The sequence below is a fragment of the Acanthaster planci genome, unplaced genomic scaffold (assembly GCF_054643075.1).
Source record: "Acanthaster planci isolate LZ-2023a unplaced genomic scaffold, COTS_SCS Contig1, whole genome shotgun sequence".
NCBI lineage: Eukaryota > Metazoa > Echinodermata > Asteroidea > Valvatida > Acanthasteridae > Acanthaster > Acanthaster planci.
This window is the reverse complement of record NW_028257625.1, coordinates 1,063,152-1,078,091: the sequence shown is the minus strand read 5'-3', so window position 1 is coordinate 1,078,091 and position 14,940 is coordinate 1,063,152. Positions and strand designations below refer to the sequence as shown.

General features: G+C 43.4%; 1 protein-coding gene across 1 annotated transcript; it reads right to left on the bottom strand.

Moving 5' to 3' along the window:
* Positions 1-1,774: 1,774 nt before the first annotated feature.
* LOC110986571 (prostaglandin E2 receptor EP4 subtype-like) lies at positions 1,775-13,882 on the bottom strand. Its single transcript, XM_022248540.2, has 2 exons — positions 7,794-13,882; positions 1,775-4,097 (listed from the first exon to the last, which is right to left on the bottom strand). Exons 1-2 carry the CDS (start codon positions 8,712-8,714, stop codon positions 3,813-3,815), a joined length of 1,206 nt encoding a protein of 401 aa, XP_022104232.2. The 5' UTR covers positions 8,715-13,882; the 3' UTR covers positions 1,775-3,812.
* Positions 13,883-14,940: the final 1,058 nt, after the last annotated feature.

Sequence of the window (14,940 nt, the reverse complement as noted above, 5' to 3'; positions counted from 1 at the left end):
CTCGATCGCACTCCAACGAAGTGGATACCACTTGCCCCAGTCTCACGAGTTCGCCACTGGCGGGACAGTGAGATACAGTGAGTCTGTAGACTCGTCCTGTTCGCCTACAAGCATCGGGAGCGACGGAAACCAGTCGGCGTTCCATGATGAGTGCGCCCTCTGTGGTGCGTATGATGCTATAATTACGGTCTAGCTCTTGACATCATAAAACAAAGTGCACGAAAAACGATTTTGTTGCTTTATTCTATGACAGACAATAAAAATGTGTAGTACAGTATCGTGATTGCATGACGTAAGACTCTGATAAAGGATGGGAGTACTGAAATTGTTGATTTCAAGAGATGCATTGGCAACTTTTACGAGTAAATGAGAATCCATCGTCTTTTGAGGCCGATGATGACGATAAGAAATACTCCATTCATATTTATATTGTTATTTTAATTTTGAAGCTCATTGTAGGAATTTTGGATTACATCATTGAAATAACAGCCCAACTGTATTAATTAAATAAACAAGAAAAGAAATCTCGGCGAAACTTTAATTTCGAATGATGACTATATAGCAGAAGATTGCGCATTTGTTTATCTTTCAGCCGATTACCGACCGAGGCCTGATCAGGTACAAAGCAGACCAAACAGTAAACATGGAGACGTCAGCTGTCCAGCGTGAGTGATTTATCGCATCTTCCTGGAGATTAAATCCTCGTGACATCAATTCTAGTACTCTCTGCACTTCGTGAACCTCGCGTCTCATTGATTTTTCCCCAGAGTCGACCTGAAAGCTCCAAATTAATGAAAACTTCCTGTTTTTATTCTTTTCAGCGCTGACGCAGACGAGATATACTGGAAGGAAATCATCGCTGCTGTGGTGCTGACGAACATGGCTCGGGCGAAGCAGCTTCGACAGGGACTTCTCTGAGTGAATCCGAAGTCTCGCGAGAACCTTCGGCACAAATCACAGAATTTGGAGAAAAAGCGGCGTTACGACGAGACACGCAGCGTTCTACTGTATTTGCACATTTTTTTTTCGTAAATTTATACAGTTATATTTTCTACAAAATAGTTTTCCTTTTCTTTTTTGAAGAATACATGTATATAGATAAAGATTGTGTAAGATTTTCGTGGTTTGGCAAACCACGAAATCATCGTGCAACCGTCTTAATGGGAAAATTCTGTCAAAACTGTTTTTTCTAGAAGGCAAATACTTGGCCTTTGTATTTTTTGTGTCCGAGCCTATTCGTTGTTTACCCAATATGACGTGCGCTGATTGTCGCGTTATCGGCATTAGTCTCCCACTGCAACCACCGGATTGCAGGGAATTGAAGGGCGCCTTCAAGTTTTCTCGGTTGGAAGGGCTGGTGTCGTGATAAAGATTCGTTACACGAGGACACCATAACCGTGTCTCTGTTCCGTCTCCTTCGTCAAGGCGCGCAGCATAGCGGAAATGGTCCCAGACTGACCGAAACCGTTCTGTACGACCACTTTCTTGTGTGAAGTGCCGAGATTAAGTAACAGTTTGGGAAGACAGGAAACGAAGACCGTCCTAGATTTTGTTCATGGACAAAAAGAGAGTCCATAATGCAACTAGATACCCCAAGGTGCTGACTATCGAGTGTTTTGTTCTCCATCTTGACACAATTATATCAGAAATGAGTATTATTCAACATACTCAAAGATTCATTAAAAAGGGCTATTTCTGGAGGGATTATTCTCGCAAGCTCTCAAATAACGATATATTAGTTTTACATTCTTAAGTGAGTGATGATGTCAATGTGTAAAGTTTTTGTTTGAAAAAAAAAATTGTTACCAATTCTTTCCTCCAACAGCCTGAAACCTTAACGTGTTCATCAGCACTCGGCATTTTCTTTGGACCTCTGATTTTATTCCCTTTTATCAAGTAACTGTACACTTTTGAGTAGTCTTCCATTTCTGTGTAGAGAATATTTTGGAAAACTTATGTGACAAAACTTGACAGCAGAACATGGCTACACGACGATTGAACTTGTGTTATGTTGCTTGCGTAATGTCATGCTAAACAATAAGAGAATGTTTGAAATTAGTAACTGCCTACGGAAGTGTTCGTGAGGGCACAAGATTAGTGCATGGTCTGAGACACTTAAGTAACTCGTGCTAAGACACACGTCCACGTATATATGATTTGTGGTTGCCTTTTTACCGGTCACATTAAGTAATGGGGTGGTTGGAGTGAGATTGGAATCTGCACAAGAATTTTCGGATCTGGTATGATTTACCGAATAATACAAACAGTGAAGGCCTTCATTTGGAATTGACAAATCCAAAGATACATGACGCTTACGAGCGCGTTGTTAGACTCCAAAGCGTGACTTTGGACATCCAGTCCGCTTTCGCTTTGTGCAGAAGCACCCCATGTTGGGTTCATGTCGGTAGCATGTGCACTTCCCATACCAAAGAAGTTTCTGTTGCTAGGGAAATTGCGCCCTCTCTTGGTTCTGCTTGGGGACAGTGCTGTTGGTGCCGTGGGCATAATCTTCTGAACAGTCTCCAAATTACGAATTTCAAACTTATTTGCCAGTTACTGTTCTTTTATTCAATAAAATGAAAACGTGTTACAAAAATAGTGCATCGCAATGATTAAACATTAGAATTTATACACAGTTACATGTACTTACAAAAATAAAAGAATACTTAAGTTGTTTCCACACCAGTTTACGAACATAACCACCATGAGGCAACAAATATTTTCAAATCCGCACAATGTACAAAAAATCTACGTGTAATGTATAAAATCGTACATTTATATCCTGTGTATTGCACGGAGATGTTGAAACAGAGTCATACAACACAAACGAGCACGAGGCTCTTGTACAAACAGACCTAAACAGGTGCAGGTGTGACTGGCTGCCAACCACAACGTGGATGTATGTATTAAATGAATGAAAAAAGAAGACTTTTTGTTCATAGGCATTAGACATTGTTTTCCACAAAACCAGTTCGGTATTTCTACAGCGCATGCTCGAAACAATGCGCGTCGGCAAGGGCGGATCGAGAGGCAGGGGCCCAATGGGTCTCCAAAAATAGTCCAAATTATTTTTATTTGAAAAATCTTCACTAAAAATGTTTTTTAAAGACACTCTATTTATATTAATAAGGTGTATTGTATGTGTACTTGATGTGAAGATCTTTTTGCTGTCCGCTATAGATCCGACACACCAGTAATTGCACTCGTTTCCATTGGCCCATCGGCTGGTAGTCGGCTGTAGATTCGATTCGATTCAGCCAAAAAGTCTTGTCAGACGTTGACAGTACAAGTAACAGGTAATTTTGGACTTGTTGCCAGGTTTGCAGAAGGCAGCGACGCGTATACGCGCACGCTTGAACGAGGGGGCATGCATTTCATAATTATTTGCGGACCCAGCGAAGTGCAGTTCTCACCGAAGGAACCACGTAGGACTGTTCGTCTTTCTTGGGCCCACTCGGGAGTAGAGGGCGGTAAACCCTATATTCTGTATTATATATAATGTTATGGTGGAAAACATACTCAACCTGTTACGTGCATTATTCACAACACGCTTGTGGTGACGTAATGAAGTTAGTGACGTCTATCAACCAGGCACGGGATACGGGACGCCATGTTGTGCTATAGTTTTCTTAGATTGTGAGTAGGCAAAACTTTACGATACATGATAGATCTTTCGATAAATCCATTTTAGAAACAAATATGATACTTGTTGAGCAAGGCTTTTGTGTGTTCAATGATTTTTGTTCGCTTCACTCTTCTAGTCATGTTGGTATGGGGGCCAGCAGGTACGACATAATAGGTCACTATTATTGTCAGGTGTCACGTGAGTTTACCAAACCAGACACAGTTGTAGGACGTTGCCACTGTTCCGGCTGAGTCCCTTGAGGGCGCACTCTATTGTTCCTCTTGCAGCAGTGGCACAAGCAGAGGTGATGCAGAAGAGTTAAGAATCTCTCCTTAATTTTGTTGCGAACTTTTCTCCGGAATATCCCGTACATCAACGGGTTGATCACACTCGTGCCGAGGTAGAGACGGACGGCTATGTTGTCTAGGGTAGGGGAGTGCCAGGTACCACACTGATTCGCAAACCAACGAATCTGTATAGGAGAAATTAATCACCTGATATAGCTTTAAATTGAAAAACAAACCATTCGGCCTAAATAGGAGGGAAAATGATCAACTATCTATTCTGTGAGAGCGACTATTCGATTCGTTTGTAAGGCTCATCGTCAGAGTCGGGGAAAAGGAATACTCTTTGGGAGTGAGTTGGGGATACATCCGCCTTAATCAGAAGCACCCCCTCATCGATTGATTGGAGACACGTTGATGGGGAGTGTTTGTTTCGTTGGCAGCGGGTGAGTAGCGACGCGACCTCAACGCGTTCATTTCATAGGGGTGCACCCTCGTATTTAGGCCAGAAATATGTTCGCCGAGCTCAATAATAAAAGTTATACATGTATACTCAAAATATTCTATATTTGAGGGTCCTATATACACTCAAAATAGTCTATATTTGAGGGTCCTGAGAGCCATGAAACTGGGGAATTAAAGAAATATGAGACTGAACCTCTGGGCCGGACTCAGGGCTTCCAATTCTGAGCAATTTGGATGCAATCGAGTCCGAAAGAGGCACTATTTGAGCCATTTTGCTGAGGGATGGTGTTTCAAAATGGCTACTTTTCTGGACAGGGACATTTTCTGCATTTTAGGGGTGGTCTGCTTCTGGTGAAAATTTCTCAAAAATTCATCTGTCAACACCCCCAAAATTGAAAGGAAAATGAAAGAGGAAATGTGGAACATCATTTTTCTGTGTAGCCTGAACACCTGTGAGAGTTGTGAGTATTTTTTTGAACATTTGTGAAGTATGGGGATTTATCACTGCTCTCTATGGGAATTTATTTCTAGCGGTGCAGCCATAGGTACTAGGTCCAACAGAAGGAGCATCCATTGCTTGGAAAATAGCGCCCTCTCTTGGTCCAGATCGGAGCGGACAGACCACGCCGATCGCCAAGTGAAGCATTTACAAGTCGCCACTGGCAGATCCGAGGGGGAGACAAAAAACTGGGGGGGGGCTTTGAAACACATAATTCCAGGAAGAGGATTTGGGGCAGACTTCTTCATTTATCATATTATTAAAAAAGCGTGTAAAAAGCCTCTCAAATTTAGCCTTTTCCTCAACCCGAAAAAGGTTGCATTAAAATTCCAAATTTTGGTATTGGAGAAAAATTTCCCCTCGGCCCTGCAAATTTGGTTATGGATCGACCTTCGCAAGTTGCTCGTTTGTATGCACCACCAATATTCGGCATTTCTTCCGCCACTATGGCTGGACGGAGTTCATACTGATTTTTTACAAGTATGAACAGCCGAAAACAAGTTTGGTCTGTTTTAAGCTTTATATATGCGGCAGTTCTATGAGGCAACATTTTCCTGAGAATTATTCACCAAATAATGCTCTATTTAAAACCTAAAGCAATACCCAGCCCCCGATCTAGTCTTGGCTGGATTTGCACCGTTTTTGTCTCGCCCACACGGTGTAGGGAGACAAAAACCAAAATTCTTGGGCTAAGACCCCCCCCCGTGCCTGCTCGAGGCATACGGCAGCACGTAGCTCCACCTTACTGCTCTAGAATCCGTTTATTTCACCGTGACTTCAGGTACGTGGCTTTCAGCGTTACCTGCTTAGTGCCGAATCGCACGCTCCTGATTGCACGTCTAGCAACGGCTACGCTGTAGCTGTCCACACGTCCGTGCGAGCCTGGCTAAAACATATCTGATTTATGAAGCTAGACAACCTAAAAAGGTTGAATTGTCCTGCGCATATACGCATTCTTGAAAACCATTTCTTCAGCATCAGCCTATTACAACTGACTGGAGTTTCAGGTTACAGATTAAAGAATGACCATTGCAATCTACTGTCAGAGGACAGTTTAGATGCATTCTTTCGGGTGGTGTTTTCAGGAACTTATTTGACTTGTCACCTGACTAGGTAAACATCACTAAACGCAATTAGACGTACGAGCATTTTTACATTTTAGGAGCTTGGCTTTCACGCTGGGGACGGAGAGCCGCCTGACGTGAGTGAATCAGAGGCCGAAAAGAGAGCGTTTGGAATTGAAAAGGTAAAAACGCGACCTCGAGGGACACAGAAAAACCTTTCACGGTGATGACAGTGTGTTGCCATCACATATTAGATGTGGTTTTTTTTAAGAACACACGGGTAGGCACGATTGTTCGATCTCGGTGTTTAGAGCTACGTGATCTTCCTGTATTTGCCGTCACGCGTGCGGTGCATTTTGTACTTGACATCGACAGAGAAAACAAAACACTACATGAGTGGCCACTAAAATACAGGCAAACCTGCATCCTTGCATTTTGTTAATTCACCTGTACATTTCTGAAAGACAATTTTCTTGATACTTGTGACACAAATTTGTGACTAAAGGTCTTGCGACATAAAACTATTTTCTTACCTCAAGCTTTGGCAAAAATATATCAGAAATACTATAAAGAAAATCAAAACAGTTGTAAAAATAGCCAAAAGAAAAGTATTAAAATCTATCATGTTAGCTTGTAGACTTTTGGCCTATGTTTTTTTAATCCAACGGGAAAAGTCCACGTCTGCACGAAGATTTTCTTCATTCTAGCTTTAATCAAGATGTAAATGAACCCGTTTTTCAGCTACTTGATTTAACGCAGAGACATGGCCGTACTTCTGGGGTCAAACACAATTGTGTGGCGCCTTACAGCCGAGTCAAGGGGGCTTAGATTGTGTGCGTCGACTGACTGTTAAAAGATTTTTTTAAAGAGAAACGACAGTGCTGTTTTCCCAGAATTAAAAAGGGAGGAAGATTCATTAAGTGGTTAGTTGGGCGTCCGGAGTTTAAGAAATAATGAACTAGGAAAAAGAGGCATTGTATTTTGCTACACAATGCCGTACTAGTTTAGCGTATTCTTCAAACTTAATCCACTGTTATCTGAAAAGGGCTGGGGATGGATGAGACGGAATGCACAATGGAGACATTCTAAAACGGACGTACTGATCAGCCATTTACGCCTTTGAAAGCGACTATCCACAACAGGGTCACGTAAATAAGTCCCTTTGGAAGGGCCTCACTTTGAGAAGTGCTTGGATATATTTTATTACAGAAAATTCAAATGAATTGAATGATAATGGTCATTTACTGAAAAAAGGTAAAAAAAAAATTTAAAGTGCGGACGACAGAGATACACTATTATCAAAATTACTTTAGCTCTTCACAAGACGCACATTATGTGTACGGTAGAGCCTAATCGAGTCAAGGGACACTTAATTACGCAGATCGATAGCCCACGTGAGGAGCATGAATGGGCCGTTGGGGGATCTCCTTAAGGCCACAGAGTGGTTGTACCCCATGAGAAATCATTCTGAAGTTTCGCAAGAGTGTAAACATTTGTTTGCTGTTGTGGTTAACTTTGTAGTTCACGCTCTCACAGCGTAGGGGCCAAGGCATTAAGCACAATGGGAAAGGCTATAAAATTCAGGGCCTACAGATACACCTGTCTCGGTTAAAATGGGACATTGCACGAGAATGGCGCATCAGATTTTCTCGAACGCAAGACGTCAATTGAATAACGCAGGAAGGCTCGGCATGGTAAAAAAAATGCACTGCGATCGATGATATCTAAGAAAATGTGAAGGGACAGATTTCGCCCCTAGCTCTGTTAGTGTTATAAGCCTAAACACTAAAGGTTTTGAAGGGTATTTGGGGGGGGGTTAAGAATAAAAGGGGGAGAACTTTCGCAAGAATTCTCACCTCGTAGGGAAGTATGCAGACGACAAAAACGACAGCAACTGCCACCATTAATCGGGAGAAATCGGCCGGTGCTCCCCGTATCATATCCATCTGCTTGACGTACTCCGCGCGATTCCTCGGACAGGCGACTTCCAGGTGAGCTTTGAGCTTCTGCATGCAGCGTATCACTACCACATTGCACGAGATAAGAATTACCGTCATGAGAACGCTCTCCAGCGTCGTGAAATACTCGTAAGCATTCTCCACGGTTGAGAAAAGCAGGACGTAGGTGGTCTGGTTGGAAGCGTTCCCGAACTGAGGCGACACCTCACCGGTGGGGCAGTCCCAGGGATCAGAAGGGGTGATGGGGCCCAGGCACGCTCCCCATGTCCTTGTAATCACTCCAGCCACAAAGAACCCGGAAAGGGTCAAGGAGTATACGGCCATTGCCAAGATGGCTAAGCCGACGCGGCGCAGTGTCACCGAGTGATCATAGAAGAACGGCTTCTTGATGCTCAGGTAGCGTTCTATCCCCATAAGCACCACGATGCATTTGGAGAACCGATTGCAAGCGACCACCACGGAGACGCAGTACAAGTAAGCCGCCATTCCACCGGTCCACCTTCCGGCCACGAAACTAACCAGCCAGCCTGTCTCCCCGAAGAGGAGGAACGACAGTTCCGTCATGCACAAGGTCAAGACCAGGAACCTGGGCACGCTCTCCCCTCCCTTGGGCTGGTAGCGCCTGCCGCCCCACAAGATAAGAGTGATGGTGATGAGGTTTGCCGCACAGCCCAGGAAGTATATGAGGAGCTCCACCGTCTCGTCGAGCACGGGGAAGCAAGGCAAGGCATCGGCTGTAACCAACGGTCGACCCGGTGGGTACAGCGGCAAGGAGAAACACAGCTCATGCGCTGATGATACATGCTTCCACCACTGCATGTTCTGCAAGTATTCATCATTTCATTCTAACCACCGAATCCTATTGCTTTTTGTTTCAGCAGCAGATAAGATGCGAGCGTCTCACCGGCCGGCTGTCAGCGGAGCAGAATGCACGTACGCCCGCCCGTTAGGCTGTCATCACGTGCCCATCAACGTGGATGCACGCGCATTCACATCCTCTATTGTGCGCGCGTGACGACGGTCACTAGACTCGCCCAGTTAAATAATTTCCATGGTCATGTTAATAGTTGCCCAGTCTCACGATGCAGTTTTTGTCCCTGTTTTAACATAAAATACCAACTGAGATGACAGTTAAGCACAAGAGTCTGGAATGCTTGTTTTTGGCTTTAAAACTTTCACTTACTGTAACTGAAATGTTTATATTAAAAGAAATTGTTACAAAAAACACTTTGCAGAGGAAATTGATTGCAAACAACTTATTATACTTTTGAAAAAAAATGACGTCACTTTGATAATCCAATGTTGCAGTGGGATGAAAAAGAAACGGATGCCTTAGATTTGCATCGATACTTGGAAAATACATTAAGGACGGTTTTCAGGCCTCGATGATGGGTTGTTAATATCCCAGCTGGGTGTAAAATGTTGCAGTAAAAACATCGCTGTTGGGAACACATTGTCCGACGCTAAATCTCTCGTGTAAAACAGCGCGCGATTTATTGTCAATGGAGAGGCCCTACCGAGGAGAGAGAGACGTGACGCCTGTCTTTCAAGGAAATGCTGCCCCGTGGCCATGGCGTGATGCGTGAGACCAGTCTGATTAACGACGGTCATGCAACCTGTCCCTACTTCCTGGGGCACGCGTACAGACATAATACATGTACACCGAAACTGCCTGCGACATTGGGACCTGGCTTAGCGTTTCTAACATTTATAAATTCAACTAGTCTTTAACAGCAATGGCGTCACTTGGGCGAAACTTCTGTGGAGGAATTCGTCCATGGGGGCATTGAAAACACTTGACTGTACTTAAGTTGCGTACTTTTCAAAATTTCAAATAGGAAGGGACACCAAGGGGCACTGACTTCCGCAGGGAGAAGGGCACATCCCCTACCCCTGTTGTTACGTCACTGGTTGACAAAATAAAATGCTTGCTGATCGAACTTGGTAACGATCGTCACAGTTTCACTGCATAGCCCAAGCTAATAAAATCGTAACCATTTCCACGGCCTCTCCAGTAATAATGACCATCCTAGCCTCAACCTACAACCGCTGCAATATTGATGAAAAATGTAGACACTGCGTTCATAACGAGCGAGTAAAGTGGGTCGAATCCATACATCAAGCACTCAGAAACATGATTATTACAACTGAAACATGGGGCAGTCCCGTGCACTATGTAAACACCGCGGAATCTGTGAAGCTGTAATTGTTAATACACTAAGCTTTCTATTATTTTCCCCGCTTACGGACGTACTCCGAATAATTTCACGGGACACCACAGGTAATGTCTCGACGTTTATTTGCATTCAAAATAACATGGGTTACAAACGAGATTTTACGGGGCTCTCAGGCCGCTTCTGTCGGCGTGATAAAGGGATGCGTTTGTAAACAGATCTCGAAATTGAGCACAGCAAGCGAAATGTAGAGCGGGATGTACGAGTGGACCAGGTCCTGGCCTTAGTCTTTTGTGCGATTTACGGGCCCGCTTGAAGATAACAGTGAAAACACAATCTGTATTTTTTGTTTCTGGTCCAGCCCGTCGAGATGGAATCGCACGGGAGTCGTGCGTTTCCATCCATTACGAGAGACTCTTCGTTTTCCGGTTCCACTTAGATTTGTTTTTCAGGGACACATGGTCTAAATCATCGCACTTCCTCCGAGGTGCAACGGCGATATGGTGACCAAGGAGTGTTACCATGGAAACGTATGGGTCACTCAGACTCCTTCAGATACCGAGAGTGGATAAATTTTAGCATCTTCTAGATACTGATTTCCGAGCCTCCAGCACAGCCGCCCCCATCATGAGAATCTGACCCTTCAATAAAATTCACTTGTAAATTCACGTCTTTTTGCTAGCATATTTTCTAAACCATTCCTCGAAAGACGGTACATGAGTGCCACCCGAAGCATCAACATTGGGTTGTATTTTTTATTTTAAAATGTGAAAAGGGAAACAACCTCGTTCAGATTTTCACAATTTTTTTGTTTAAATTGGATAAAACGAGAAACGACTCTTTTTCGATTTTATGTTTTCGTTTTTGAATCGACTGAACGAAACGTACAAGGACCCGTCTCCCCTTGGTGTAGTGTTCATCCGAATATCCTGCACGTTCCCAACACAGCCCGAAAGCCCGGCTGGACGATGCGAGGAGCCAGCTTTCAGAAATATTATGTTGTACGGTGAGGTTTGGTAAAGTGAGTTTATGTAACCAGTGGAGATTCATTTCCATGCTCACGAAGTACAGTTTATCCGATCACCCCTTTCCATTATTAAACGGATGCGCTTTTCCTTTTTAAACTTCTTTTTTTTGTCCAGAAGCAGGCGTTGAGTCACGAGAATCGAAAGCACGTAGCTTAGCAAGTGCTTGGACAACACGACCAAGGTTATCGTCGATCGAATAATTGGCCAATAGCAGTGAGTTATTTTCCTACATCCCCTCATTGCCTTGAAGCGCTGAAGACCGCAAACCTCTCTCACAAAACTCCCATGATATATACGCACATGCCACGCGCAAGCGTTGGCCACGGTCACCACAAGGCAGCCCAGTCGAAAAATATCCATCCAATGACAAGTCGACCAAATGGCGTCATGCGTCTAGAAATAATAAATAATTTCCTTTTTTTTTCAATGAAAAGCCTCGGCTCCACTCCCATGGGTTTGGCACCCAGTCGCGACGGCAGTATTCAGACGCCTTTCCATATCCGCGTCAACACTTGCGTCAAGAGTTGCGTATCCGTCAAAATCACTCGATTTTGACGACTGAACGCAACGTACATGTGTATTTTGTTAACAGAGACGATTTTTGTGTCCATGAAAGTGAAACGCATGAACGCATCGTGTACATACGCAACGCACCCCAAAAAGTACATATGGAAAGGCGCTTTGCTACTGCCTCTCACTGCAAGAAAGAGATACGAGTTGAGCCTGTGTCCCGGTTCTTGTGTTAACATCTTAATAAGCTTTAATTACGCAACCATTTACCTTGATCCTCAGTATCCAACCCGTGTATAAATTAAATGCTATTAGTATAGCTGAACAGCATTTTACGGCTCTTTTGCCTAAATACAGCCATTGCTGCAAATTGAATTATTTGCACAAAAGAGTAGTCATAGCCAGCGAAAATAACCGAACGCGACTCTCGGAGAAATAAAAATCAACATCCAACATAATACTTGTGCTAATATATAAACAGTGACCAGTCCGAGCTATCCTAAAGGTTTTACGAAACACATGCACCCTGTCTGGTGAGTCCAGTCTCTGAAATTAAACTTGTACAACCTACTTTGTATTAATACAATTCTACAGAGCTCCGGAAGTGCCATCCGACTTTTTGAAACATTGACCTGTTTTATCTAAGGATAATGAAATTATTACGGTCAGGGTATCGTCGTCCAGAGATAATTTTTACAGAATGCCAATATAACCAGCTGTATAGAATAAAATTAATAATCTCAGGATGTCAGTATTTTGTAATAACATAACTGAATGGCGATATCTTGCCTGTGACAATTAAGGTGTTATTCTGAGAAAAAATGATATGTCGGATCTCAGCAAGTCGGATGGCATTTCCAGGGCTTCATACAACTGAAGTCGTACTCCGTGAGGCATAATCGAAGGTAACGGACATGTTCAGCTTGTCCCTCAATATTAAGAGCAAACCTCGTCTTTTCGGTAGGCAAGACCCTGCAAGAATGTGCATCGGTCCTCTTTCAAACAGTATGGAAAGTGGGGAGCACTGCAATGCAATGTGACTTTTTTCCGATTTGAGCTGTACTGGGGAAAACACATGGGGGGGTGGTCCAAGTGTTGGAGCAAGATGCAGTCAGATGGAAAGCGAATATGACTGACGGATGCCGTGATACCAGGTACATGTCATCAGTCACACCAATCAAAATCGTTCAATGAGCACAAAATTACTGACACCCTGTCAAACTTCGGGATGGCCACGGCATTATTTTTTACACCCACAGTGATGAACTCCATCCAACGCGACGCCCTTTTGACACTATTGCCTTGCCTGCCCGTGTTAAAATCCACACTAGTCTGCTGGAACCGGGCGCCTATCAGATCAATAACACGGCGCGGCACATCGTTCAAGCCGGTGCCGGTGAGTACGCAGGCCGCGCCACCAGGTGTTCTCGATTTTGCCCCCGCGCGGACAGAGCTTCTCGACCCGGATCTCGACCAGGGTCGACTTTTATCAGTGCTCCAAGAGTTGTCAACATTTCGAGGGTTAGACCCGATTCAAGGATCAACACAGGTGTTTGAAAAGTTTGACAAGGCCTTCCGTTTGCTTATTAGGATAAGCTTAGTTTAAGGCAAAATGCCCATCCTAACCTGGTGCTAGGAAATGCACATACGTGCAGTCCAAGGATGAAAAATGCCGATTGCGCCGCGCCTCGTAACCAACGGAAAACATCCTGGTCAAGGACTCCGGAAATCTGCTATCCAGCCACTTTAAATATGTCAAACTGTCAGCGAGGCCAAATTCAAGAACACACCACTGATTTCTAACGAGCAAGGGCAGAAGGATTATCATTTGAACACAGTTATTCTTCTGCCTCGTCTATACTTTCAATGGAAAAATGGAGGATTTATTTGACGTGCATTTTGACAGTAACATTTCGGTTTATCTGAAATCAATTAATTTCCACAGACTGACCTACAACCGTCACTGTAGATCTATACGACTTTCTAAAGCGTGCACTCGCGAAACGACTAGCAACCTTATCCCATTTCAAATCGTTCACCGCATGCTGATTTCAACTGAAGAACAGAAACGACTGGACGTGCATCTAAGCATTCCCTGTGCAGCTTGGCAAGCTACAAAAAGTAATTTGGAAAATACGGCAAATATTTCAGACGCTTACCGATATTGTGCATTTTTCCCTTTATGCCTTAGCCTTTCTCTGGCTTTTCGTAACTTAAATTATTGTTGTGCGTATTTATCAGGAAGTTTCACTGTTTCCTTTGATTTAAATAAATAGATGGCACGGATGGCTCAACATTTCCCGTGTCAAATCGTATTGCCCGGCAGAGAAGCAAAATATTGCGTGGAGAGTTTTATGGAGAGCAAAAACCAAACAAATCACACACAAACACAAAATAAAAAAAAAATCAACCGATCCGACTTAATTCCCACCGCTGGTTATAAACGAGGCTTTTAATGTGTCACAATGATGTTAGGAACCCGGAAGTAAAATATTGTAGTTTATGTGATATGGATGCCAGACTAATTTTAAGCAAGGCTCTAATCGAAAACGTGTTCACAATGAGCGTTTTTCCTTGAATAGAACAAACTGTTAGGATATAAATTTAAGCAGTAAATGATGCTACCTCTCAAAAGTTATCGTCTCAACGGGAAACAATCTGCTAACAAACCTCAAAACGGAGGATCTGAACCACGGACACCCACAATACCAATCCTTTTCCTTACCCATTACACTAAAATCCTCCTCGACGAACTCACTTTTTTTGGGGGGGGGGTACGACCCCGCATAATATGATGCTGCAGTTGTAAAGTACGGTAATGCAGAGGCTTAGTATAATATATTATCGACACGCTTCGAAGCGTGAAATTTTTGCTTAGGTATTTGGATCGAGCAGAAAAAAAAACAGGCTGCAGCCTCCATAATCACGTGTAGTTTCCGATGGTAGTCTACGTGCCCATAAACCAATTCATGTTTCTTCTTGGTATGCTGCTTTCTGCTTCAGATGTAGCAGGGAAGCGTACAGTTTCGATTATTTGGTTACATACGCTTCTTCTCTTCAAACAAGCTGGCTCAGAAAAATTCCAGTTCGTAGGCCTACAAAATGATGGGCGACATGTCGACGCGTTGGTACTTGTGCTCGCAGTTAAATATGAGTTCAGAGGCAATTTGAAACGTTCGTAAATGGACGTTTCTGCAGAAAAGACGACACAAAGAAACCATACACTTCCTGCATGATTTGTAGGGACATCAACTTACGGATAACAATCAATTGCAAATGAAAATAAAGTGGGTCGTTTGACATTAAAAAACTGACTACGTGCAAAAAAATCAA